At 40.6% G+C, this 26831-nt stretch overlaps 9 protein-coding genes and 2 non-coding genes across 11 annotated transcripts; 7 read left to right on the top strand and 4 right to left on the bottom strand.

Moving 5' to 3' along the window:
* Positions 1–763: 763 nt before the first annotated feature.
* ROG3 (Rog3p) lies at positions 764–2959 on the bottom strand (the record flags this gene model as incomplete). The annotated part of the gene is made up of 1 exon (XM_033910195.1): positions 764–2959. One exon carries the CDS (start codon positions 2957–2959, stop codon positions 764–766), a length of 2196 nt encoding a protein of 731 aa, XP_033766086.1.
* Positions 2960–3478: 519 nt separating this feature from the next.
* On the bottom strand, positions 3479–4981 carry ATG18 (phosphoinositide binding protein ATG18; the record flags this gene model as incomplete). Its single annotated transcript, XM_033910194.1, has 1 exon — positions 3479–4981. The coding sequence occupies one exon, from the start codon at positions 4979–4981 to the stop codon at positions 3479–3481; it is 1503 nt and encodes a 500-aa protein (XP_033766085.1).
* Positions 4982–6275: 1294 nt separating this feature from the next.
* Positions 6276–7010, bottom strand: CSS2 (Css2p; the record flags this gene model as incomplete). Its single annotated transcript, XM_033910193.1, has 1 exon — positions 6276–7010. The coding sequence occupies one exon, from the start codon at positions 7008–7010 to the stop codon at positions 6276–6278; it is 735 nt and encodes a 244-aa protein (XP_033766084.1).
* A 1248-nt stretch (positions 7011–8258) lies between these two features.
* On the top strand, positions 8259–8359 carry SPAR_Ftrna7S. The gene has a single exon. It is a non-coding gene; the product is annotated as a tRNA-Ser (tRNA).
* Positions 8360–8489: 130 nt separating this feature from the next.
* On the bottom strand, positions 8490–15359 carry FAB1 (1-phosphatidylinositol-3-phosphate 5-kinase; the record flags this gene model as incomplete). The annotated part of the gene is made up of 1 exon (XM_033910192.1): positions 8490–15359. The coding sequence occupies one exon, from the start codon at positions 15357–15359 to the stop codon at positions 8490–8492; it is 6870 nt and encodes a 2289-aa protein (XP_033766083.1).
* A 282-nt stretch (positions 15360–15641) lies between these two features.
* SPAR_F00780 (uncharacterized protein) lies at positions 15642–16727 on the top strand (the record flags this gene model as incomplete). The annotated part of the gene is made up of 1 exon (XM_033910191.1): positions 15642–16727. The coding sequence occupies one exon, from the start codon at positions 15642–15644 to the stop codon at positions 16725–16727; it is 1086 nt and encodes a 361-aa protein (XP_033766082.1).
* A 296-nt stretch (positions 16728–17023) lies between these two features.
* On the top strand, positions 17024–17611 carry IGD1 (Igd1p; the record flags this gene model as incomplete). Its single annotated transcript, XM_033910190.1, has 1 exon — positions 17024–17611. One exon carries the CDS (start codon positions 17024–17026, stop codon positions 17609–17611), a length of 588 nt encoding a protein of 195 aa, XP_033766081.1.
* Positions 17612–18374: 763 nt separating this feature from the next.
* SPAR_Ftrna6G lies at positions 18375–18445 on the top strand. The gene has a single exon. It is a non-coding gene; the product is annotated as a tRNA-Gly (tRNA).
* Positions 18446–18680: 235 nt separating this feature from the next.
* On the top strand, positions 18681–22325 carry AIP5 (Aip5p; the record flags this gene model as incomplete). The annotated part of the gene is made up of 1 exon (XM_033910189.1): positions 18681–22325. One exon carries the CDS (start codon positions 18681–18683, stop codon positions 22323–22325), a length of 3645 nt encoding a protein of 1214 aa, XP_033766080.1.
* Positions 22326–22978: 653 nt separating this feature from the next.
* GSY1 (glycogen (starch) synthase GSY1) lies at positions 22979–25105 on the top strand (the record flags this gene model as incomplete). Its single annotated transcript, XM_033910188.1, has 1 exon — positions 22979–25105. One exon carries the CDS (start codon positions 22979–22981, stop codon positions 25103–25105), a length of 2127 nt encoding a protein of 708 aa, XP_033766079.1.
* A 384-nt stretch (positions 25106–25489) lies between these two features.
* On the top strand, positions 25490–26827 carry CMK1 (calmodulin-dependent protein kinase CMK1; the record flags this gene model as incomplete). The annotated part of the gene is made up of 1 exon (XM_033910187.1): positions 25490–26827. One exon carries the CDS (start codon positions 25490–25492, stop codon positions 26825–26827), a length of 1338 nt encoding a protein of 445 aa, XP_033766078.1.
* Positions 26828–26831: the final 4 nt, after the last annotated feature.

The following is a 26831-nucleotide window of genomic DNA, read 5'->3' as shown; positions in this document are numbered from 1 at the left end:
CCTCTTATAGCTTGAAGTTTTTTTTTGATTCTTATCCTCTTGTTATTATTGGTTCGTTCAATTACAAAATAATTAATTTTGATTATTTTTTGGATTGCTTTTCCTTATGAACAGTATCTAAGTTATACTATGAACTGAAATTTTTGTCATAACTTCAGGTAAAATGAACGCTAAAAGTGTAATATTTTTACTTTCTGCGCCAAGGTTTTTTCTTCGGTACGACACAAAAACAACTATTGTGTCGCAGTCCATAGAATTAGAGCAAGGAAAAAGAACGCTAAAGGTGAAGTTTAAGACTACATTTTCTTGTTCCCGCTAGGTCAAATAATATGCAGGTCTCAAACTTTTTTTTTAAAACACGTTTATAACCTTTGCGTTGTTTGCCTTACGCTTGGTTTTTTTTTTCGCTATAAAGGCCTTAATTATTTAAAAACTTCTGTCCGACATAACTAAATATAAACAAGACAATACTTGAAACAGTATAATGTAGTTTATTGAATATAGCGTTTATATCACCACCTTTTAAGCATGTTCAATTGATAGTTTTTCTCCACGTCATAGAAGAAAAGTTGGCTTTAAGATTTAATTATTTTTCCTGTAGATCATTTACGTTACGATACCAGAACAACCAAAGTATCTCTTCAAACATTGCACTTATCCATTTTTCTTTTTGACGCCTATTTGAGTGCGTAAATGCTATATACGTCGCTTTCTATATGAAATTATACAAGTTTTAATGCACTAGTCGAAAAAATATTGGCGACTATCGTTTGCTACCCTTTGATAGAAACCCCCCCATAAATCCGGCTAAAGAACTAGCCCTCCGTCTTGTGGGTGACCTTTTGAGACTATTACTGGATGGATTATTTGAAGTTTTTGAAGTTAATTCACTAAGTGTGTTAAGAGACACACCACTAGAACTACTTCTAGAGCCATTAATTATCGAGATAGGGGAAGCAGTGTTACTCATAAAACTAGAGGAATGGAAGCTATTTGGTATGGAAGATGACAATGTTGCCGAAGAGTTCCTAGAATGTACTCTGCTGGGTTTTCTTGGTTGCACATTTTGTATTGCACAAGGGTAGGAAGGAGGAAGGTCTTCACCAATGATGTCATATTTCATTGCCTTACCATACGATGGAACCTTGTTCAAGTTTTGGGTCTCCGGATAATTTAAGCCCGAAGGTACTGGTAATATTTCATGTACTGACACGCTTGGGGCTGGTGACCTGGAAAGCAAAACAGGTGATACGTTATTGTGTACTCCCGGCAATGAACTGTTGTTAGGACCAAGAGCACTCTGAGATGAGCTTCTCTCTATCCCATCCTCTTGTCCCGGAACGTTTAGTAATGGGGACAGCGATCTGGAAACGGCGGCAGACGAGGCAGATGCCGGTAGCCCTAGATTGTCATGTTGGTTTCTAATTTTTGTTAACCGTATACGCAAATCTTCTAAATCCTGTTGCTGATCCTCAGTAGCCGAACATTCGCTTCCCAAAGGGGTACAGATTCCAGACGTTTCAGCAGGCGTGGGGTTGAAAGAACCGCTATAAAGGCGATCATATACATGCATTTCGTAATTTGGAGGTGTCATTAAGTCAGAAATCGTAGGAACAGCACCGTTACGCATATCCGCCAATAATTCCAACCCTGTGACAGATGCTGATCTAGAAAACAGATATTCTTCTTCCTCTTCTTGTGATGAGTTTTCATCTTTTTGGTTAGTGGTGCTAAAAAGTGAATATAGATTAGAAGATGACAATGGTTTGATTGAAAGTGCCACAAATGGCGAAATAAAAAGTTGAATCGGTAAAGACGCTCTCAACTCAGATTTATGACCGTCTGTGTTAATTAGTATGATGAAAAATTTGAGCTTATGGCGAACCTTAATGTTGGAGCGGACGTCGCAATCTTGAACACAATTTGATAAACTGTTCGGGATTTGCAGGATGGTGTCAATCTCCCATTTGTCTTGAAACGAATGATCAGGCTGAAAAAAAGGGTTATTTACATAGCAATCACTACCACCAAATTCTTCAGATGACTCGTTCAGGGGGTTCTCAAGAGTTAGTTCTGTCACTTGCCTATTTTCAGAGATTACCGGAGGAAAAGGATCACAGTATTGATAATTTTCAAATAGTACGACTTTGATCGAGCCTAATTTCAAACCTTTCGAAAGAGGTACAATAGAAATATTAATAGGGGTGGCTGAACCAATAGCTACGGCTTTGTTGGGTACTGAAATAGAATAATCCACTTTGTTGGGCCATGAGTTATCTACACAAACAGTTTCTGATAACTCCACTGCAGCTGGTGAAATAGTCCTCAGAACTCTAATGTTTTTTCTACAGATCAAATCACTATAGCTTTTGCTGCGTTCAATGACAGATTCCATGCTATATGTCACGAAGCAATTTGGTAAAGATTCTACGCTCTCTGGTAACGAGCCAGGCAAAATGGCACTAAAGGGAAATTCGTAGTTGCCCTTATCTAGAGTACATGAGTGTGGTGTGGAGGATCCCTTTAAAGACTTCAAGGAACTTGTGGATTGAGCTCTTTGACGGGTTCCTATGATATTACTTGATGAGCTACTGCCTGCGAGACCAGATTGCCCTCTTAAACCACTAAGATATTCCTTTAGGTTAACATTATCCCATGCGTGACTATAAAAAACTTTGTTGTACTTTCTGATCTTTGGCGGCGATGAAGACAACGACGAAGAACTAGCGTTCTGAGGTCTTTCTAATGGCACGTCTATTTGTATCTTTCCGTAAAGTCTCAGTGATATGCTTTTGACTTGCATGGGTTCATTGATAGATAACACCATACAACCAGACAAAAGCACTGAGGGAGCCTCGTGTGGGGGGCCTTTGAGTAGTATTACATCGTTATCAACATTTTTAAGCCTGATATCAAAAAGCAAAGGCTTTTTAGTTGATTTACTATTACTGAAGCCCATGTTGAACTTTTTATATTTTAATTCTGCCAAGAGGGCTGCGTGTATGTGGCAACAATAGATATGTCCTCTTTAGCAAGTCCAATTATATAAACGAAAATAGCAAAAGGGTTTATACGCACTTTAAGACACCCTGGTCCACCTATTAGCCGTATAGAGAATATACCGCATCATAAATGATTTACCCGCGTGAAGTTAACTGTTCCGAGGAATCAGAATACCATATAACCCAAATTCGTAATCAACAAGGCTAAGCCGGAAGGGAGGCTTCGTAACGTAGTAACGTCACTCCAGTGATCCTTTTTCGACAAACAAATACTCGAGCCATGAAAGCCATTTTTTTCAATTTTTATATCGAGAATTTCCCCTTTAGGCGAGTTCTATTGTTTTAAATAAAAACACCGCAACAAGATAATGGTGACGGAAATTATGCAAGAGGATAGATTATACGCGGGAGTTTATATAAACTATATTGTGTATGCGTTTGTTACGTACGAAAGGTAGCGCGAGACGCTTCCGTGATCAATCCATCAAAATGGAATATTGTGATAGTATTAAGCAATCGCCGCCCCTCTCCGGGTCCATGACAAAGTTGTAAAGGTATCCGTCCGAGGAAACTACTCTGATGGGGACCATCTTCATAATAGGTTCATGGTAGGACTCTGTACCTGCGGAACTACCTGTTTCAAAGAGTTCCGGATACTCGGATGTGTCTATATCTATAGGAGAGCCTATACTTGATATGGTCATCACATGAGAATTTGTTTCAATGGGAAGTTTTAAAGACGCAAAATGGCGCGAGGATTCCAGTAGCGAGGTAACTTTGATGGGGAAGATCTGTCCCAATGTTCTCGCAGCCCTTCGGGATAACTTTTGAGAAGAGTAACGTATCATCCTGCCCATTGTTTTTCTTGACGCATCCACATACGGTTCTCTTGCGAGTCTTATCGAGTTTTCCTCGTCACTCAACGCATCGATACTATTGGTATCCAGTGATGAATCATCGGCTGCAGCTTCCTCCATATTACTATCATCGCTGTCTAATCTATTGTTGCTCATGGAATGCCCTAATTTGAAGATATGCACAGTTTTGGAAGAGCCCGTAACCGCCAAGTACTGACTATCTTTGCTGAATGATATGGAGTAAATTCTTGTCGCGTACGTCCCTCTCCTGAATTGGTAGATCTTATCACCCGTTTCAATGTCAAACACCCTGATTATAGTACCTTTATCAGAGGCTGTAGCCATCAGCGTCCCATCAAAACTGATTGCCATTGCAGCAATCTCACCCTTATGAGCTTCGATGACCATAGTGGGTTGTAATGTCTCCAAGTTGAATACAATCACGTCACCATTCTTTATTATACTGCTGTTACCGCCGTTGCTGCTTGTTGGATCCGTATCGTCCCTCTTAGTAAAGCTTGAATACTGATCCACGTCGTTAGTATCATTATGACCAGCGTCTTGCTGGTCTCTCTTGAAACTAGTCTCTGTGTTGCCACCAACTGACAATGTGATATTGTTGGTAGTGGCATGTGCCTTGATTTCTGAGTTAATCACTTTCGGTGGTGATGGATACACTAAATAGCTGTTAGCTACTGAAGGAGACATAGCCATAAGGCCACGTGGGTTGGGGTTCGTTTCTATAGTATGCAATAATCTCATGGTGTTGATATCATAAATATAAATTTGCTCTTGTAAAAGCACCACCAATCGAGACTTGTTCATCTTCACACTGAGAATAGAAGTGGGGAAAGTCACCTCACAGATAATAGAATGTTTTTTCGTGTTTATTATACGCAATCTCCTTGGTGAAAGCGCAGGCTGATCGCCTATCCCAACCAGAGCCAGTAGCGACGTGGAGAATAGCATCTCGACGATAGCATAGCCACCACTGTCCTCTGAATAAAATTTTCCGAAGGGCTCACAATTGAATATTTTAAAACCTTTCGATGTTCCAAGGGAGATACACGTTCCGGTTTGATTGAAATTAATAAAGTTGATAGTGGGTGATGAATCAGACATTGCCAGGCCGAAGAAGAAAAGAACACGAAGTTTACTGAAACACTATTATTAACTGATTGATAGGGGAGGGTCGTGAACGAAGGCAATGACCACTGCTGAGTTATCTATATAACGTGGAACAACGATGCCTTGTGGCATTATTAACATTTAATTGAGAAAGCCCTTAATAAAGAAAAGCGCGAGCAAGAAAATGAAAAAAAAAAATAAAGCCAAGTAATTAGAGTTCACTTAATAATGGCAGCTTGCGGTCATTTGACATTATATCGCCGCACTTTCGAGTGACTCACTTGCAGAACCTAGGCGAAGAGCTATTTAATTCAGTTTCTACTAAGTATCTCCCTTTTCTGACTCCCCGTTCGAGAACCACCTTTTTTTCTGGATTAGTGTTTACGCATATTGTGCAAACACTACTTGTGACCGCAAAAGTGATTACTGTTTAATTCTCAAGCATTTCTTACACTCTGTGTGAGAATGAGTAATCGAAATATTGCTGAAAATTATCCACGTCGCTCCAGTACAAGAAAACATCTATAGAAAAGCACAACACTATCTCTCTCAATAACCGTAAGTGATTCTCGGGAGGACATATTTAGCGTCATCACATACTACTTGGATTTATGCATCTAAATAACTGCATCAAGGAATAGTGATGCATGAATAGCCCATTCCCTACGCAGCCATATCTCGAACGCTCCATTATCATTTTCATGACTCGCTACCCAAATAGAGAGCATATGCGCTATCGTGTACATATGTCAAATAGTCCAAAGCAAATATTTCCAGCCGGTTGATGCTAGTATAAGCGAAGTATTCTTTTTCTAGCAAGATCAGGCAGAAATTGTGTCGTTTCTCCTAGATTCAGCACAATGACTGCGCAAGGGAGTGTCTAAGTAAATATGACTAGAAAGCTACAAGATTACAGTGAACTGTAACTGAAAAAAAAGAACGAAATGTTGTCTATCAGGTGATATTGAACGGAGTAATGATGACCATTTGTGTTCATAGAACATCACCACATAAATTGTTAGAGGATAACATAAATAATGAGGAATATATGATAACTTCACACTACATGGGTAAATACAGACTTTTCATTCATGCCAGCCCTTCGAAAGAAATTGCTAAGGTCTGAAATAGCGACACATATAATAAAAAACAGAAGTGTCCATTGATACATACTCTCAGCGTGGGTGCCATTATCTACTCTCTGACTATAGTAGTTCTGATTAAACTCAGTGTGCGTTGGGCTGGACATGTATGTATACGTTATGTATCGCTTTATCATAGAGTATCGCTATGTACTCTCTTCCTGTGATGAAGAACTACACGGTGACTGTAGCCTACTGCAACCGATATCTATGAAACCTCTATATTGGTCCCCTTTGGGGACAGTAAACCAAATAGAGACTGTAGTTCCAAATAAGATGTCGCCCTGCTTCAATCCGTCACGGTTGACACGGAAGAAATATGCGTTGCGGAGATAACCATCTTTGGATTGCTTAAGTACTTGTTGTATAGCATCGGTAATCGTCTTCTTGTGTATGGTCGAATTGCAGTTAGGTTCAATAGGATAGTACTTATAATAAAAACTGCCCACATTACCAGCCACAACTGCGCAATTGCCCATATTAGTCATCATGAATATATCATAGACTGCTTTCAAAAAACTGGCAGGAATCTCCCAATGCCAGCAAGGACGCGAATTATTTCGCTGAGCAATCCATGAGCATTCCGACATATCAATGCATTCCTGGAGATCTTCACCTTTAATAAACGTGGAGTCAGGGTCGGTGTCCATTCCTGTAGTATTAGTGAGGGATAATGCTGTAAAATCTGTTAACCAATCAGATTGATCTTCGCGTGCGATTAAATCAGTGCTGTTCTCATAATAAGCTCTCGAATTGAGGGTAGCTCCCTTAACTTGGACAGCTATCCCATTAGTACTTACATTAACTGTGGCAGAGAGCTCATGTGTATAACAAGTCATGAGGCCAACGAAAAATAATAAGAAGCGAAAATAGCTCCACATTCCTAATATTGAATGGTAGATTTAGTAAAGAAATGGCGAGTAGAGAGAAAATGAACTTATAGATAAATCTGAAAAATAAGGATCGTGACGATTGTTGCGATGAGCCTGCGTGAGTTTACCGATTAATGTGTTAAGAAAACTTTACGCCATAACATTTACTTTATCCAGTTATTCCTCCAGTCGTTGATTAGCTGTAGTTCGAGTGTTGCTGCTTATAACACAGGCTCCAAATTTCGAGGTTTTGTTTCGTTTAGCTTCGTTCCGTACCCGGCTGGTGAATACTATTTTAGTAATTATCCTGTTGCAACCGTAACAGGAAGTCGCTTCCCTTTACCATAATCATGGTGAACGACCTAGAGCAAGTCAGCGGTAGTGTGAATCCTCGAGGATGTATGCACATACTCAATATTGGACGAGATTAATCCTCGACGCTATGCATGACCGTTTGCAGCGAACTTATATGAATAAATAGCGACACATATAACAACCAAGCTTGGATATAGAAATAAGTGATTGATTCAGAACCCTGAAGGTGGGCATCAACCATAATTTTTCCCCACTATATTTTTTCAGTAATCATTGTTCTAGGTTTATCTTCAACCACAGCTTTTGGCAGAATTTAATTTCGACGCAGGCTATGAAGAGTTCTACCCCGATACTATCTTTTTAGAGAGCGATATTGGCCTTCACGTTTGTTGTATCGAAGATGGCCAACGTCAAATAACAATGACACCACACAACTTCACACTAGCCATATCACTGCAGGAGCACAATGGCTGTAGTGGCAATGGTTCGGAATCTAGTATTGCTACACCTGCACATAACATGAGTGGTACGTCTATTGCCACGTCGGTGACCCAGAGAAAAGTATACGCATCTTATTACCTCATATATGCATGGGATAAATTGGTTTTGTGGCATTCATGAGGCATATCAGCAATACAGAGTACCAATTTTTAAGTAGCCAGCTTGGGTCTGCCGGCAATTCTGTTTAACTAGTTTGATTTTATGCATATGAGCCCTGGTGGTTCGTATTAAATACATCCTAGGCCCAAAATTCATGCATCTCTCAAACTGTTTCTCGTTCTTTATGACATCTCCTTATACCATATACAAAAATACACCAGTGATATGAATAGTATTCGAAAGACAATAGTCGATCTTATTCCGGCAAGATGTGCTTCACCTACAACATGGTTTTTGCTTTAAGGATTTTATCCTACTTTAAAAGCAATGACAATATATTCTGTCCCAGTGGCCGAGTGGTTAAGGCGATGCCCTGCTATTTCCTCAGAAAAGCAATTAGGCATTGGGTTTTACCTGCGCAGGTTCGAATCCTGTCTGTGACGTAATTTTTTAATTTTTATCCCAGCAACCTTCCCACATAATTATGAAAGTATTTCAAGACAATGAATGCATACTAGAATGTGTAATGGTTTTTAAGTAATGTCATAGAAATAATTTGTATATATGTACGTATTAATTTCCTTCCCTGTACCATGGATCAGGAACCATCAAAATGTATCTTTCCATTGCTTCCCTAAAACGTTTTTTATATTGCCTTGGTGTAACGACGGTGGGTTGCTTGATCACACTGGCTCCCCCTACTAAACCTTTCTCTTTGACCCAACTTTCCAATTTTTTGTCCCATGTAAACGTTCGAATGAAATCAATAATCCCCACTGTCAAAGTATATCCTTCATTGTCAATACCAATGACTAAAGAATAATCCATCACATTCATTTTGGCCAAAAATAGTGTATCGTTCCAGACAGAGGCTCTTAGAAGCTTTTTGTCGTATTCGCGGACATGAATAGGTGATTCATAAATATACTCTACCATATTTTCATCCAATAAGACTTCATTAGCTTTACCTGTTTGTTCGACATGTCTATTTCTCATAGAACCCTTCAAATCAAATATTCTTGTCGTTTTTTTCTCGTAAAACAAGTTCTCCATAATGATAACATCCATTTTATAACTTTTAGAGCTTGATATAGAGCTTTTTACTTGAATTTGATAAAACCCAAATACTTTAGCCAAAGTCGTGGGTAAATCATGGAACATTGCTTGTGCCATGTATTCAAAATAACTTGGTGCAAATTTTATAAAGGCTTCCAATTCTGCGTGCGATAACTCCTTTATGATAAATCTATCATCTAAAGTCTTTAAAAACCCGCTCCCACTTTTTCCTCCATTGGAATCCCATTTAACACATCTTGACAAGCTTTGAATGAAATTTTCTTGACAATCACAAATCTTCCTGAACACGTCGAAATGTTCTGTGAAGAAAATCTTACATGACATGACCGTTAAACCCTCTTCAAATTGATATCTCAAGTGCGTTGCTGTTTTTTTTGTCATAATTTTTTCTAGTTCCTGGAGATTATCTAAATTTGCCTGAGAATGCGTTTGCGATTCTTGTGGGGTCCTATCACGGGCACCTTCTACGGAAGAAGTATTCATCAAACCCTCCTTGGTGGTTACTACCGATGAAATTTCTGAGTCCCTCCCTTTATTATGGGAGGTTGTAGAAACTGAAGGAGAAATAGTAACAGAAGGATCCAGAGTCTGAGAAGTTCCTCCGCTGTTTCCTCCTGCTTTAGTTGGAATAGCTTCTACTGTTTGCTGTTGTTGCTGTTGTTGTTGTTGTTGTTGTTGTTGAGCATTCAAATTTATCATTTTATTTCTATAATCAGAAGTACTTAGGCAAAATGCGATCAAGGAACTTGGTTCATCTTCACGGATTATAACGTCGCTATCAGTAAAAATGTGTTCCGAAGGACAGGTCGGATAAACAAGGGGTTTCCATAAATATGCTGATCGATCTGCCCAAAAGTTGCTCAAGGTTTTCATTAATAATGATTTTTCTGGTTGAGGAGTAGATTCCACTTTGTTGACAGTTGTCGTTGTTATTACAGGTGGAAGGGGCTCCGACTTTGGATTATCTGACGATTCCCTAACAATCGATTTTGGATTTTCTGAAGTTTCCTTTACTACTGGCCTAGAATTCACGTGTGTAATAGCGGTGGTTTTTGCAGAAGGGTTCAGAATATTTTCACCCCATTGGCTAATTGAATTTTCCAATTCATTTTCTAAGTTTTGATCCAAATTAGGAGGATTGCAGTTGCTGCTCCGGTAGTGTTCTCCCATGGGTGCCTCCAAAGCTTTAACATTCGTAGATGACAAATTATTGCCTGAACTTCTAGAATGAAGCGGTTCATCAACCGCGTCTTTGACATTCTTATAAATTTCCACAATTGGAGTCGATGTTTGTAATCGTATGGCTTGATATTTATCCTTATTAAGTTGTAATCTTTCCCTTTCACGTTCTAGTTCAAATTCTTTCGATAGGGCATCAAAATGCATTTGATCAAAAAATGTAGCTAGCTTACCAACCTTATTATTCTTGCTATATTCATTAGCAATTGATGCCAGCCCACATAAACTGCTATCACTGCTCATTTTTCTTATGTTAGGCCTAGTGCTTTTATCATAAGTCATAGATACACCCGTTCCACTTCTACTCATAAGCGGACGCTCTTCGGCCTGAGGGGTCAAAGAAGAAGAAACTGAGGACGCAGAAGGTGTAACCATCAAGTGGCTGGTACCGCTTATTGGAAGAGTTGGGGTGTCGTCTTTAGAACTGGTTATCGCCACGCCATTTTGCGGCTCGTTCTTCGTGTCACAATTTTCTGTTGTGCTCTTGCTATCGATTTTCGGCTTTCCGATATCTTTCAACCCCTCTGAAGGTAATTCATTCTTTTCGGGTTTTTTTGTCTTTATATTTTCATCTTGAAGTGATTTTTTATCTTCACTGTCCTTTCTTGAAGAATCGTAAAATAGTTTTTTCAATTGCTTCGCGGTTATACGACTAATATCAGTTTCAGAAGGCAAATAGTTTTTCGCAAATATAGTAAATGTAGAGTTCCAATTCACAGCCTTGTCATATAAAGATTTGATAACCAAGTTCAATGGTAAATGTTGATCACAAGGACTATCAGCGTAAAAATTGTCCAAGTCTTGCAACATTAGTTTCTGTTCCTCTGTAGCATTGCTCTTCAATTCGATAATTTTAGCTTGCCCACTAAGGACTTTATCTTTAGTCATACTATCCAATTTAATACGTTCCAAACGACTTGAGACACTTCCATAGAAATTATTGATCTTTTCTAGGATCTTATAATATAGTTCCACCTTCAATTTGATATCAATGTGAGGTTTCCATTTTATTTTGCGTGGTGGCGTTATCAATTCATGAACTTCCAAATCAGAATATTCCAGCCGAACCACCAAATCATTATAGCCAAAATATTTGACATGATCTTTGGTGAAATCATGAGGACATTTCCCAATTCCTGTCACGCTATCTTTGTAACTCCAAAACATAACCTCTAAATATTTACCAAAAGAATAATTCCAGGTTTTTTCGCTAATCTGTAAAATCGGAGTAGATGTTCCACATTTTTTACAGTAACTCCACGTGAGAATAATATCTTTTAGTTTTGGTAATCTGGTTTGGAATTTTTCGATTAAGACGTCCACTTTTCCTGATCCATGAACATAGCTTCTATAATGATCCAAATATAGACCATTACAGCCTTGTTGGCAGGGATACCGGGCAGTGCCCACAACATTTTCGATAAACTGACCAATGGAAATATCACTGTCCCAAAAATAGTCAATAGTAACAATTTGAGGGCCAACGCAAGGTGTGGCGGTTTTTGTTGAAACCATTGAGTAGAGAACCGTTATAGACTGGTGTGAGCCGGTACCAAGTAAGTTCTGTGATGATGAATATGAGACCTCCCATTGGCGACTTTTCTTCTGAAATTCAAGTTCTAAATTTTCAATTTCCATTTCATGCAGAAATTTTATTAAATTTCCTAAATGCTTCTTCGTAATAGTCGATTCTAAACCTTGAAGCATATCTAGTTGCGTTTGCCGATCTAAATCAGATTCGCTTTCATATTGATTGATCCTTTCCATGAGTTTCTTTTCCAAACCTCTGGCCTTTTCCAATAAGAAGGGAATAGGAAAATCTACCGTTGGCGAAACTGTCAAAATTCTATTATTGAATTTGATCAAAAAGTCTGCAAAATAACCTTTAAAAACTTGTAATTTTTTAGATTCAGCCCTCTTTAAATAAACATCTGTGGAAAGTTGAATAAAATTATCGTTAAAAAATGAACTTTCTAATTTCAATGAAAAAATCGCATACACCATAAATTCAGAGACTTGTTTGATTTTCCTCAGGTTTTCAAGATTATCGCCTCTTAATAAGATTGTTCCGCCTAATTCTGGATTACAACCATGAAGGAACGTATATGTCTTACTGATGTTCCCATAAATGTAACTTTTAACTTCAAAAGTTTCACATTCACCCATCTTAATATTGGTAGCCAATTTATCCACAGAAATGGCGATATCTGCCTCTGTTAACTTGGCAATTCTCTCAATGACTTGTGGTTTCATATTAAACTGTACGACAATCCCAGAATCATTTAGTAGTTCTAACGCATACCCACTAACATTAGCACCGACGAATATTATATCAGGATGCAATGACTTCAATCTTGAAACAAGTTTATCCAAATATTCACGTTCTTGCCTGAAAACGGAATCTATGCTTAGGAAATGGTTATTGTTCTTTTGGTACTCCAGTGGAAACATGATTAATAGGATCCTCGGGTTTTTCAAGTGACGTGGCATGGTTTTCGAAGGCAGTGCCTTCGAAAACACAACCCCATTGATATATCCTGAATCTTGAGGAGACCCACCACTAATTCTTTTTATTTTCACATAAGTTTGTCTAAAATCTAATGTGTTCAAATCCCTTGCATTCAGGATGGTTCTTAGAACTTTACGCAAAGCGCCATCCAGAAGAGTTATCCATTCTTGAGGATTGGAAATTTCTTGGTCATTCAATAGTTGTTTAAGTAGTGCATGCATATGTAAAAGAGAGACTTCATTTAGCTCTCTTTTCTTCTCTTTTTTCAGCTTGAATCCCGATATACTAGCAATTCTCTTCCAAGGATCTGTGTTGATATTGCTACTACTGTTACTGTTATTGTTACTACCGCTGCCACTGCTAAATTTCCTGTCAGTGAGTCTGCTCGCAGCGGATGAAGAGGCCTTGTCTTGCAAAGGTGAAGAATCGTCATATAGATTATCGTCGCTCACTACAGAAAGCAAATTGGGAGTGCTATTGGTCAAGAAATTCAAGTCCCTATAAATAGAACTTTTAGAGTTGTTTGGAAAATGCTTACTTTTACTTTTCCTTCTAAATCTCATTCGCTGTAGTGAAGCTTGCGCTCGTTGGAAAGATTTCGTAGAGTTCCTCATTGATCTAATTGGATTATCGGTCTTATGACCATCATTCAATACAGAATATATGGACATGGAACCTTCATCCTCAGAAGAGTCTTCCTCATTCAAGGGATATTCTAGATAAGCGGACGTAGATTTGGATTTTGTCAGTGGGTTTCTTTTCTTCCTCTCTAAATTGAACGCGATGCCATTATCGTTTGTAGAAGTGTTATTGTTGTCGGTTGGACCACCGCTGCTAACACTGCCACTATTATTATTATTATTATTATTAGTATTATTATTGTTCCCATCGTTCGTGTCATTTTGTTGTGAAGGACCTTTGGAATTGTAGTTGAATTTGAACTTATAATTTCTATGGGCATAATTCCCGATAATACGATTAGCAGGGTCTAGTATAGAAGAAGACTGCGTAGACGAAACGGGCGTAGCAGAGCTATTGCTGCTGTCCTTGTTGATACTATTGCTGCTTACATAATGGAAAATCGATCTTCTCAGGGAATGCGCAGGGTTGTTGATGTTGGTGTTACTGCTACTGTTGTTAGTATTGTTGAAGTTGCTGTTGTTGGAAGTAGCGTTATTAAGATTGTTGATTGTAATGGTGCTGTTATTGGTGTTATAGTGTGGTCGTAAAGTGGAATTCGAATTGGTATCATAATGCGAAATATTATCCATATCTCTGATAGTGTACCTCGTGGGCGCGGAGTCGAGGTGATGATGACGGCCGGGGTTATCATCTTGATAATGTAAAGCCCTATCATTTTCCGAATCGAATGAGATCTCTAGCGATCCGCCTTGCTTCGTTGCCGGGATTGCCATCTTCGGAGGTGGTGGGGGTGTAGAAATGAACAATTTGGAGTCTTCTCCTGAGGTCATTATACTTTGTACGTCATCGTCGTTTAATAAGTAAACCTCATTCTGCTGTTGAGGGTTAGCTGTTGCTGCTACTGGGTCATGAAGATCGGCGCCGCTATGATTGTCCTGTGAAATGAGATGCAAATGCGAATGTGAGTGAGAATATGCATTGGTATTGGAAGAGCGCGAGCGAGAGCGGGACCTTGGTTCATTCAATTGCATTGTGGAATCGTTTTCCTCATCACTGGAGTCCTCGTACGTATCTGCATGCTCATAACAATTGTAACATACCCGCATCTTGGCGTGACAACCGAATCGATCACCATCTATCAAAAGAGTGCAGCTGCTGCAAAAAATCTGGCCACATATCCTGCAGTGATGTTTCCTCCTGAAAGTGTTAAATGTTTTACCACAACTGAAACATTCTTTAGAACTCTCGTCTTTCATCCAGTACTCTTTTGAAAGAACGCCATTGTTACTGATCTTGTCCTTCTTGCGGTTGTTATAAAATGCGAACAGAAAGCTCTTCGACAAGGATGCGGTCAACGAGGAAGAGGCACTCTTTATCGACGACGCTTCATCGCCAACGTCGTCATGATCACTATCAGGAGTGCGTGCATACGAATTCTGCATGGAAACTGGCCGGTTATTCCTGATGGGGATGGCCGTAACGGTGGATTTGGAGGCATAGATGCTAGATCGTTTAAAGTTGGAATCGTTCTTGATGGGCAGCTGTAGCGAGTGGGAAGGCTTGTAGCGGCTTGGATATCTCTTAATAGTGTTGGAGGGTACCCTCCCACTGGTTGGTGGAGGCACATTTTTCTTACTGACACTGGTATTAGCACTAGCATTAGCATTAGCATTTGTATTTGTATGAGCAGTGGTCCCGGTCACGTGACTTGCAGATGTGGCGGTTGCTACCGAGGACGATGTGGGAGGACTTATCTTTGGTATGGAGATGTTGCTCAAAATTGGGTTTGTCACTAGATCTGTTGTAGTTGACGTTGTAGATGTCGACATAATGTGCAAGGATGGCTTCTTAATATAGTTTGGTCTCGTTAAGGCAGCATCAACTGTGTTTACAGATGAAGTACCGGTGGAGGAGGGCGACCGGACATGTGACCCGTCTGGGAAGAGTATGGGCGCATGGGGTTCTTCCGATGGCATCCTGCGTGATGATCTTGCATTTGCAAGATGGAAGCTGCCTTGCTATTTGAAATAATTTTTTGTTTTGGCCCTTTATTTACTTTCCATATGGTTTTCGCGTTCGTCAAGAAGTACATTGCGTTTGCGTTGCCTTCGAGGCGAGACAAAGAGAGAAAGAGTAAGAGTGGAAGAAACAAAGGAAGAAGGCGGCTTGTTGTACACATCAAGCGCTGAAGGAGAAAGAGAGAGAGAAAGAGTTGAGATAAAAAATAAAAGAGAATAAAAAAGGTCGGAAGCGTGACAATGAAGTACGGTTTGCCTTTGCGAATAATTGGTCTAGCGTACCTGTTACTGCTGTTTAGGGTACGTAGGGTAATCGGGTGGGAGCTGTCATATGAGGAGTACCATGCAGCGCATCTTAACGAAGCCATCAACTTAGACGACGATTGGGACAAAACTACCAAAAACCTGCTGTTACCGTTTAATAGAACTCGCGTACCCGGATCGAAAGGTTCGCGCGAGATCCAGCGCTTCATCATCGATCATTTCAACAAGACGCTGGCGGGAGAGTGGGTCGTTGAGACGCAACCTTTTGAGGAAAACGGTTACCACTTCAACAACCTCGTTATGACGTTACAAAACAACGCGAGCGAGTACATAGTGCTTGCCGCTCATTATGACACGAAGATAGCGCCCACAGGGATGGTGGGCGCTATCGACAGTGCAGCCTCGTGTGCCGCGTTGCTGTATACGGCCCAGTTCCTAACGCACATCGCGTGCCACGAGCGCTCGAGAGGGTACAGTGAGCTAGAGTCAAACGCAGTAGTAACGAGTTCTACCATGGGTGTAAAGATTGTGTTCTTTGATGGAGAGGAGGCCATTGAAGAGTGGGGGCCCGAGGACTCGATTTATGGAGCACGGCGATTAGCCGCCCAATGGCTTGCTGACGGTACGATGACACGTATTCGCCTGCTATTGCTTCTGGATCTATTAGGAAGTGGCGAAGAGGAGCCAATAGTGCCCAGCTACTATGCAGAAACACATCAAGAATACCAACTGCTCAATCGAATAGAAGACGATTTGTTATTCCGGCGAGGAGATGAAACTGATACCGAATCGCCATTAGCCGCCCAAGTCGCGTGTCAACGCAAACGCCTGGACCCGACTGACTACCGGTTTTTGGGGCTAGGACATTCGGTCATCGGAGACGACCACACGCCATTCCTGGCCGCTGGAGTACCCGTATTACATGCAATCCCACTGCCATTTCCGAGCACATGGCACACCGTGGAGGATGACTTCCGGCACTTGGACGCCGCGGAGGCTCGTCACTGGACGCTGCTGGTGTGCGAATTTGTAGTACGGTCACTGGCCTCTCGTAAGCCGTGATAAATCCCCTGTTTTTCTTTCGTTGACATCCCCCCCCTGATCTAGGAGATGTGGGGTGGAGTGAGTGTCCCGGTCGATATTAGTGCACCGCTGTAAAAGCTTGCACGCAACATACGCCCTCACATATATATATATATATATATATAGGTACAGTAAGGGTTTGCCTAGATAAATTTTGCGCGAGTGAAATCTACTGTCAGCAGCGATGAGAGCCACCACATAATATATAGCAACTCAGACATCTACGCAATATTCGCAGCATACGCAACAGACGCACACACGCACACGCAGACTTCATGACAGATCACCACTTGAACGCACCCCAAGTGAGCACGTCTCCCACATTTGAAAGGTCTCAGGACTTCCTTAACATCGACGAACCGCCCTGTGCACAGGAAACACCTAGCGTTTCTACATTCAACCTCCCGGGTCCAAGTGCACCCGCTCAAAGTGTAGACAAGCCCGTCCCCATGATGAGACGGCGGTCTACCAACTACATGGACGCGCTAAATTCCAGAGAACAAGCCCGGGAGCGCGAAAGCAGCATCGAGGAGCACGCTCCGGGAGCCGAACGTAGGGGCAGCGGACCCATGGATTTCCAAAACACCATTCACAATATGCAATACAGGGCCACTAATGACTCTGACCTGAGCCACGCGGGCGTGGATATGGGTGACTCCATCTCCCACACGCCCACCCGTTCTCGTGCGGGCAATAAGCCCATTTTCAAGAACTCGTACCTCGACAACAACAGTAGCGGTGACAGCACAAAAGTCCCACACGGTTCTGCTCCACAGTTGGGCACGCGTAGAAAGTCATCTTTTAAGTACGAGGACTTTAAGAAGGACATCTATAACCAGCTTCACATGTTTGAAGACAAGTAAAACCCCCCGGCGCCGTCTGCACACACCCATTCATACATATATACGTAACGTCGATCTCTTAGCTTCTTTTCTACATCTTTCTTTTTTGTATATACATAAATATAAATATATATATTTATATCTATATATGTACCAAACGTTGCGCATCTTCACGCATTCAACTTTCATGGGTCGGCGGCTATTTTTCTTTTCCTGCGGGGCGGACCGTGGCGCTTACGTGATAGAAAAATTATTGAGGCAAAATCCAACTGGCCGGTATTCGTGCTGGTATAATAACAATATACACAGTATTTGTGAAGTGAGCGAGTTTGAGATAGTTGTTGGAATTCCATTGTTGCTAAAGGCTATAATATTAGGTATACAGAATATACCAGAATTTGTCCTCGAGATATAGGAATCCACAAAAGGGAATCCATAGTTCTACATAGTGTTATTACCTTATCTTCTTTCTTTTTATATGTTGTCATTCATTATCCTATTACATTATCAATCCTTGCATTTCAGCTTCCATTAGATTGGATGACTGTTTCTCAATCTTTATGTCATCCTCTTGCACCGCATATTATAATATACTATTAAATAGATGATATTAGAATTTCATTCCAACAATAATATAATATTAAATAGATGATATTAGAATCTCATTCCAACAATTATCTAATTATTCACCCAATTCCCACATACAAGTTTTACTTCTAGGTTGGTAAATCTAGTAATTTTGAGGTATCCCATTATGGAATACAACAAATTCCATAAGAAATAAGCGCAAGTGGTTTAGTGGTAAAATCCAACGTTGCCATCGTTGGGCCCCCGGTTCGATTCCGGGCTTGCGCACTTTCTTTTTCCCATTTTTTGACTTTATCCTAAACCTTCCGAGATTAAAACAGGCAAGGTGAAAAGATTTGTCAAGTTTTTGAATGCGACATTCTCGTACTTTTCCCTTAATAATTTGTAGTCACGTTATGCGTAAGCAACTGAGCCTATTTCACGACACTTTCATTTTTTCCAAACTACTGGCAATTATTGTACTGAAGAGATAGTTTACCCTGTTTTAAATAAAGAGCGTGACATGGTAAAATCTTTAGCTGTAGAAGGTGAGGAACACAATGTTCAACCTCGGTCGGTAGATGGTGGTGGAGACTCTTATTCAATACTTCCAACGGACCTTCCCTTGCCAACTATGAATGAACTCATAGAAAATAGAGATCAACTTACAGAAAGTGACTTAGATGAAGCGATAAGTGCCACTGAGAATTTCGCAATGGAGTTGTCATCTCAAAGGAAATCTTCTAAATTGAAAGGCCTCAAAAAGAAAAACCAGGGACAAAGGAAGGCTGATAACAACATTGATACTATTACGAAACCTAGCAATCCTGGTGGTGAAACCGAGGATATTTCCCCACAGGATACAAGCTCTCATGATTTGGAAAGACAAGACGACGTAATAGGGGTAACTACAGATACAGTAAATGACGCTACAGAAACTCCTACACATATCCCAATAGATGTGAGTGTAGTTGTCAAAGAACCTTCTATCAATGATATGGTGGAAGACACAGGAAATGCATCACTAGTCAAAAAATCCGTGGGGATTGAGATTGACAATAGTCCAATTACAAAAAAGAAAAAAACCAAAAAAAAAAAAAACGTGAATAGAAGGAGTCGCAACTCTTCAAATTCTACAGACGCTACTGATCTTTCAAAACGATCAACTTTAGATTCCATACTAGTAGGCATCGAAGAATACCTGCAGGACGATAATCCAAAGAACGAAGATATCAAGGTAAATATCATCCAAGATGGTCCTACCAACCTGCAAAAATCAGATATCAGAACTGGAAATGAATCCACTCAGGAAATATTTAACATTAATGTGCCTAACAAAGACCGCGTTGACGAAACTTTAGAAGCCAAAAATCACATCAACGTGGAGAAGGCAGAAGGTACCCTATCTCAAGAAGGTAACAAGAATTTGAATTTTGATAAAGAAACCGAAGGATCCCCAGAGCATCAACAAGAGGCGCACGGTTTGGAGACAGGTGATGAAAATACACGAACTTCTGCGGCCGACTATCCTTCGCAGAGCAAAGCTAAAGCTGTTAAAAGTAAAAGTTTAACTAAAGGTGAGTCTGATTTTAACGTGAGTGCATCTGACTCACCTTTAGAATCTAGAGAGGAGCGGCAGATCGAGAACAATATAGATGGAATAAGACCTCCACTTCTTGTAAAGGACGAGGAAGGAAGAGTAACGGGGAAGGAGGAACATATCTTGGAGCAAAAGGACAAAGAAGACAAAGAAAATAAGAAAACAGTAATAGCTAATCATGAAAATGATAAGAGCCATAATGATAGCACAATTGATGGTAATAGGATCGTCACACCAGAGTATAAGCGAAAGGCTAATGATAACGAAACTGTGGGTCCAACAAGACGCATTAGCGACGACGAGAAGAACTTACAGCACGATACTGATGATATGTCTCTAGACGTTGAAGAAGAAAAAAAAGAAAATTCTATTTCCCCAGAAGTTAAAAAAGAAAGCGCGATTGAGAAACCAGAAGCTGTAAGAGATAACGAAGTGTTCAGTATCGAAGAGGAATCTGCACCAAAAGGGGAGAAAACAATTGAGAACGATAAAGAGCAGTCGAAAACAGAAGACGAATTTTCCGCCGTTAAATCGGAGGGAAATGCGAACCCTGCAATGATTTCAAAAGATAGCTCTGCCCTTAAAGATGAAGCTAAAACATCTACCCAGGAGAACAACCCGAAAGAAATTGTCAGGGAAATTATCGTACTTGACCCACCTGGAGAAGGTACGAAAAAAGGAGAAGATGTAAAGATCGTGGAGGTTGTGGAAAAAAATACAATATCTGAAGATTTCGAGGCCGCCAAAGAAGATGAAGAAGGTAGACAAGTCGAGCTGGGTGAGGCTATTGGGGCCATCAAAGATGATGAAATAACTACAGGTGCCAAGACCATCAATGAAGCGATAAAAATGAAACAGGGGGAAACTGCTGAGCTTTCCGGGAAGAAGACAATATCTGAGGGTAGTGAAACAGCAAGAGAAAGTGGAGAAGTTGCCGAAGGAGGTGCAAAGGTTGGAGAGTCCCAGAATATTGAGCCTCCAAAAGTAGCTAATGGTCCTATCTCTGAAAGACCTGAAGATCTCCAAGTGAACAACGAAGATCACGGGATTCCTAAGGAATATGTTGGTATTCCCGAGGAAGATATGAAGGCAGAAGACGTTGAAACGGTCGAAGTTCCGGAAGAAGGGTTGAAAGCAGAATTTGAGACAGCCATTGGGAGTTCCAAAGAAGATTGTAAATCCCAGGGCGTCGAAATTCCCACAGAAGAAGTTGAAACCACACAAAAGGATATGGAGGATAAAAGACCTACTAAGAGTTCCAAAGAAGACGAAAAATCTAAAGGCATTGAAATTATGCAAAAAGGCGATCAAATGACTAAGAAAGATATAAAGCCTGAAAATGGTGAAGCTACTGAGCCTCTGAATGAGTATTCAGAAGCGAATAAGGTTGAAACTGCCGAAAAAGATGTAGAACCTAGGAGAAAAACTGCAAAAAAGGACATCGAAGGAGATTTAGAGGTGGAGGATTCCAACGCAATTGACGGTATTAATGTAAAGTCTGGAGATGTTGAAACCACAAAAGAGGCCGAAATCGTTGCTGAACAGGATAAAGAAAATGAAAAGGTGGAAGCCGTTGGGCCTCCGGAAAAAGGCAACAAGACAAAATGTTCTGAATCTGCTGAGACTCTGAGAAAGGATGGAACATATACGCAGACTGAAACTTCAAACGAAGACGCTGAAGCTGTGGCAAAAGAAGATGAGAATTTGGAAGATGCCAAGTTTGCTGACACTCTCAAAGAAGTTACGAAAGAGCAAGATGTCGACGGTATCAAGATTTCTGACGGTGACGAATATGAAAAGACAGACCAATTGTTTGAAGTGGGAAAACAAGAAAAAGAGGTTTTAAGAGACGAAGATAGAGAATTGGAAAAAGAAGAAAAAAAAAAGGAAAACTTCCCTCTAGGTCCTATGATGGAAGATAACATCACAGAAGACATGTGCGAAAGGAAGGTTGAAATGGAACAGAAAGAAGAAGAAGATGCATGTCCGTTAAACTTCAATGAAACAGAGCTAATCGACAAGAGAGGTCCAAACGATGAAGAAAATGAATCCGAAGATCAAAAGACAAAGGAGAATCCCAAGAAGCCAAGTGCAGACGACATTTTCAAGGACATCCTGGATGAAACTGATGAGTTTCTAGAGCAACTAAAGATTGTTGATGATTCTGAACTAAACGCTTTGCTTCAATCTCTAGACGCGAAGGATACCGTTTCAGAGCAATCCACGCAAAACCAAGACATGGTACCAAACACAATAAAGACTAGCGAGATTCGGAAGTTGAACGAGAAGGAACCTGTATACATATACACCTCACTAGCCGGGGGCGGTTTCCATATGATCCCCAGAACAAATCGCTTAAGCACGATATTGACTGCCAACAGAATCCCGTTCACCTACAGAGATCTTGGCACAGACGATGAGGCAAGAAAAGTCTGGAAGACATTCAGCAAGGGTAGGAGCCTTCCAGGTGTGGTCAGAGGACACAACGACTTGATAGGGAACTGGGAAGACATAGAAGAAGCCAACGAAGACTATAAATTGCGGGAACTTATTTACGATACTATCTAAAAAAAGCCTAAACACGCTACGTAAGCAACATACTCTCTTGACAACACATGAGATTTCAAGCTCCCCTCCCACGTTTAACCCACACGAACTGTGGTTAGAGAAACCTTGTCAAATATTGCTCTATTGACAGGAGAAAAGCTTGCCGAAAGAGGTCGCACAGAAGAACCGTAAACGGAATCTTTCAGGGGCACAATTTCCGGATCGGTACGCCAAAGGCAAAATCTACCTGCGCGGCTACTCAGGGCCCATTTCCTTGCACAGAACTTCCCGCGAAGTATGCCCCGACCTCTGGTTCCTGGAACCCCCCACAAGTAATACCCCTTGAACGAATTTTCAGGAAGAAACCGAAGCTATTGTTAGCTGGCTGAATTGAAGGAAGGCAGTCAAGAGGCTGTATGACTACATTTGCATGTGGAGAGGGCTCCAACAGCAATAGCAACTGCTTTACACCAACGCACGGCCTACACTGGTGTATATAAACATAAACTCTTTCTTTTCTTTCCATAACGGACCTTCTCGCTACTTTCCATTTTTTTTCCATACATTCATACTTATATATCTATATCAATAAACTCCAAATATACCAGGTAACACAGCCTAGAAACCCTGTGAAGAAAAAGTTAATAAACCTAGAAGCAGCACTACAGCGAAGTATGGCTCGTGACTTACAAAATCATCTACTGTTCGAAGTAGCAACAGAAGTAGCCAACAGGGTTGGTGGTATTTACTCTGTCTTGAAGTCCAAGGCTCCAGTTACTGTGGCACAATACGGAGACAACTATACGCTGCTTGGGCCTTTGAACAAGGCAACGTATGAAAGTGAGGTTGAAAAACTAGATTGGGAGGATGAAAGCATCTTCCCTGAAGACCTGTTGCCAGTCCAAAAGACTTTGATGTCAATGCGGGAAAAGGGTGTGAACTTCGTCTATGGCAATTGGTTGATTGAGGGGGCACCACGTGTCATTTTATTTGAACTGGATTCTGTAAGGCACTTTTTGAATGAATGGAAGGCTGACCTATGGTCTCTCGTTGGGATTCCATCACCGGAGCATGATCGCGAAACAAACGATGCTATATTGTTGGGTTATGTTGTTGTGTGGTTCTTGGGAGAACTTTCAAAACTGGACAGTAGTCATGCCATCATTGGTCATTTCCATGAATGGCTGGCTGGTGTAGCCCTACCATTGTGTAGAAAGAAAAGAATTGATATTGTGACGATTTTCACCACCCACGCTACTTTATTGGGTAGATACTTGTGTGCCGCTGGTGATGTTGATTTTTACAACAATTTACAGTACTTCGATGTAGACCAAGAAGCTGGTAAGAGAGGTATATATCATAGGTACTGCATTGAACGCGCTGCGGCTCATACTGCGGATGTTTTTACCACTGTGTCGCAAATCACCGCATTGGAAGCGGAGCATTTATTGAAGAGAAAACCTGACGGCATCTTGCCCAATGGATTGAACGTTGTCAAGTTCCAAGCCGTTCATGAATTCCAAAATCTGCATGCTCTGAAAAAAGACAAAATTAATGATTTCGTTAGAGGCCATTTCCATGGCTGTTTTGACTTCGATCTAGACAACACCGTTTATTTCTTTATCGCTGGTAGATATGAATACAAAAACAAAGGTGCTGACATGTTCATTGAATCATTGGCTCGTCTCAATTACAGATTGAAAGTTTCTGGATCCAAAAAGACTGTGGTAGCGTTTTTGATCATGCCCGCCAAAACCAATTCTTTCACTGTGGAGGCATTAAAGAGTCAAGCCATTGTAAAGTCCTTAGAAAACACGGTTGATGAAGTCACCGCCTCCATTGGAAAAAGAATTTTCGAGCACACAATGAGATACCCTCACAATGGCCTAGAATCAGAGTTGCCCACTAATTTGGATGAATTGTTGAAAAGTTCTGAGAAGGTTTTGTTGAAGAAAAGGGTCTTGGCACTAAGAAGACCTTATGGAGAATTGCCTCCAGTAGTCACACATAATATGTGTGATGATGCTAACGATCCAATTTTAAACCAAATTAGGCATGTTAGGTTATTCAATGATTCGAGTGATCGTGTAAAAGTGATTTTCCATCCTGAATTCTTAAACGCCAATAACCCTATTCTTGGTTTAGACTATGACGAGTTTGTTCGTGGTTGTCATTTGGGTGTTTTCCCATCCTATTACGAACCATGGGGATACACACCAGCGGAATGTACCGTCATGGGTGTTCCATCAATCACAACAAATGTTTCCGGGTTTGGTGCCTATATGGAAGACCTGATTGAAACTGATCAAGCTAAAGACTATGGTATCTATATTGTAGACCGTCGTTTCAAGAGCCCTGATGAATCTGTGGAGCAATTAGCGGACTACATGGAAGAGTTTGTGAACAAAACCAGAAGACAAAGAATTAATCAAAGAAACAGAACCGAGAGATTATCTGACTTGTTAGACTGGAAAAGAATGGGGTTGGAGTACGTTAAGGCTAGACAGTTAGGTCTTCGTAGAGCCTATCCAGAGCAGTTTAAAGAATTGGTAGGTGAAACAATTAGTGACGCCAATATGAATACCCTTGCAGGTGGCAAGAAATTCAAGATTGCCAGACCTCTAAGTGTACCTGGATCTCCTAAGGTGAGATCCAATAGTACCGTTTACATGACCCCAGGCGATTTAGGTACGCTTCAAGATGCTAATAATGCAGACGATTATTTTAACTTGAGCACAAATGGAGGCATCGACAATGATGATGACGACAACGATACGTCTGCATACTACGAGGATAATTAAGCCATCCCACTTCCAAGTAATATATTTTCTTTTTTAGCTTAGCATCACATTTATCTTCTTTTTAGCATTGCGTGTTTTATCCTGCTTTTAGAAGTACATAGAAACAATAGCAATAGAAAAAATAGCAGCAATCTGTATCTTTATAGTATATATGCTAGTATAAGGAACCTTATACGTGGGATGCTTCGCTTACGAGCAAAAGGCTGAAAAAAAAAAGAAATTCCCCCCGCGTTTAGAATAATGCAGCCGACCGACCCACTTAAGGGATAAAGCAAATGAAAGCCACATCGACCTACAGGCCAGATTATAAATAGTTTTAATTCTCGCAAAGGCCCCAATTATATAATATTAAAAGACATCAGATAGAAGGACGAGTCAATTACTATGGATAACAAAGTTTCAGAAAAGAAGGATCCCTCACAACAAACAGAGGAGGATTCTGAAGGAAAAATGGCACACGTTCAGCCTGCTTCATATGTGAATAAAAAAAATTATATTTTTGGGAAGACGTTGGGTGCTGGTACGTTTGGTGTGGTGAGACAAGCCAAAAATACTGAAACGGGAGAGGATGTGGCCGTGAAAATTTTGATTAAGAAAGCATTAAAGGGAAACAAGATTCAGCTAGAAGCGTTATACGACGAATTAGATATTTTACAAGGACTACATCATCCAAACATAGTGGCATTTAAGGATTGGTTTGAATCAAAAGACAAATTCTACATCATCACGCAATTGGCCAAAGGTGGTGAATTGTTTGATAGAATTTTGAAAAAGGGTAAGTTCACTGAGGTGGATGCTGTGAGAATTTTGATTGAGATTCTGAGCGCTGTTAAATATATGCATTCTCAGAATATTGTTCATAGAGATTTGAAACCGGAGAATTTACTGTATATAGATAGGAGTGACGAATCTCCACTGGTAGTTGCTGATTTCGGTATCGCAAAGAGATTGAAAAGCGATGAAGAACTCATCTACAAACCAGCAGGTTCGCTGGGCTACGTAGCTCCAGAGGTACTTACTCAGGATGGCCATGGTAAACCATGTGATATTTGGTCGATAGGTGTCATTACGTATACTTTGCTTTGCGGTTATTCGGCATTTAGAGCTGAAAGGGTTCAGGATTTCCTTGACGAATGCACAACCGGGGAGTATCCAGTGAAATTCCATAGGCCTTATTGGGATTCCGTTTCTGATAAAGCAAAGCAATTCATTTTGAAGGCCCTCAATCTGGATCCTTCAAAGAGACCAACTGCCGCACAACTATTAGATGATCCGTGGATAATTTGTACCGAATTGAAGACACATGATTTATTGCCTGGGTTAAAGGAGGGATTGGATGCACGTCAAAAATTCCGTAATTCTGTTGAAAGAGTCAGACTAAACATGAAGATCCAGAAATTAAGAGATCTGTATCTTGAACAGACGGAAAGTGATTCAGATTTTGACGAAGGGAGTCAATCAAACGGTTCAGCTCCTTCGTTGAAATCAATGGATACCAGTCAACTATCAAAGAAGCTATCAGAGGAAGAACAGTCCAAATTGAAATCCGAGTTAACTAGCAAAGCTTTTGCACAATTAGTTAACACAGTGCTTGCAGAAAAGGAAAAATTTCTAAATATCAACAGGGTCTGTAGTTCTGATAGTGATATCGCTGGCAGTGATAGAAAACCTTTGGATGAAGCGGAGGCGACACCAAGTGGAAAGGATACCAAAACAGGATAATGAA

Source organism: Saccharomyces paradoxus, chromosome VI, assembly GCF_002079055.1.
Source record: "Saccharomyces paradoxus chromosome VI, complete sequence".
NCBI lineage: Eukaryota > Fungi > Ascomycota > Saccharomycetes > Saccharomycetales > Saccharomycetaceae > Saccharomyces > Saccharomyces paradoxus.
The sequence above is the reverse complement of the archived record's forward strand: the minus strand, read 5'-3'. Positions and strand labels throughout refer to the sequence as shown.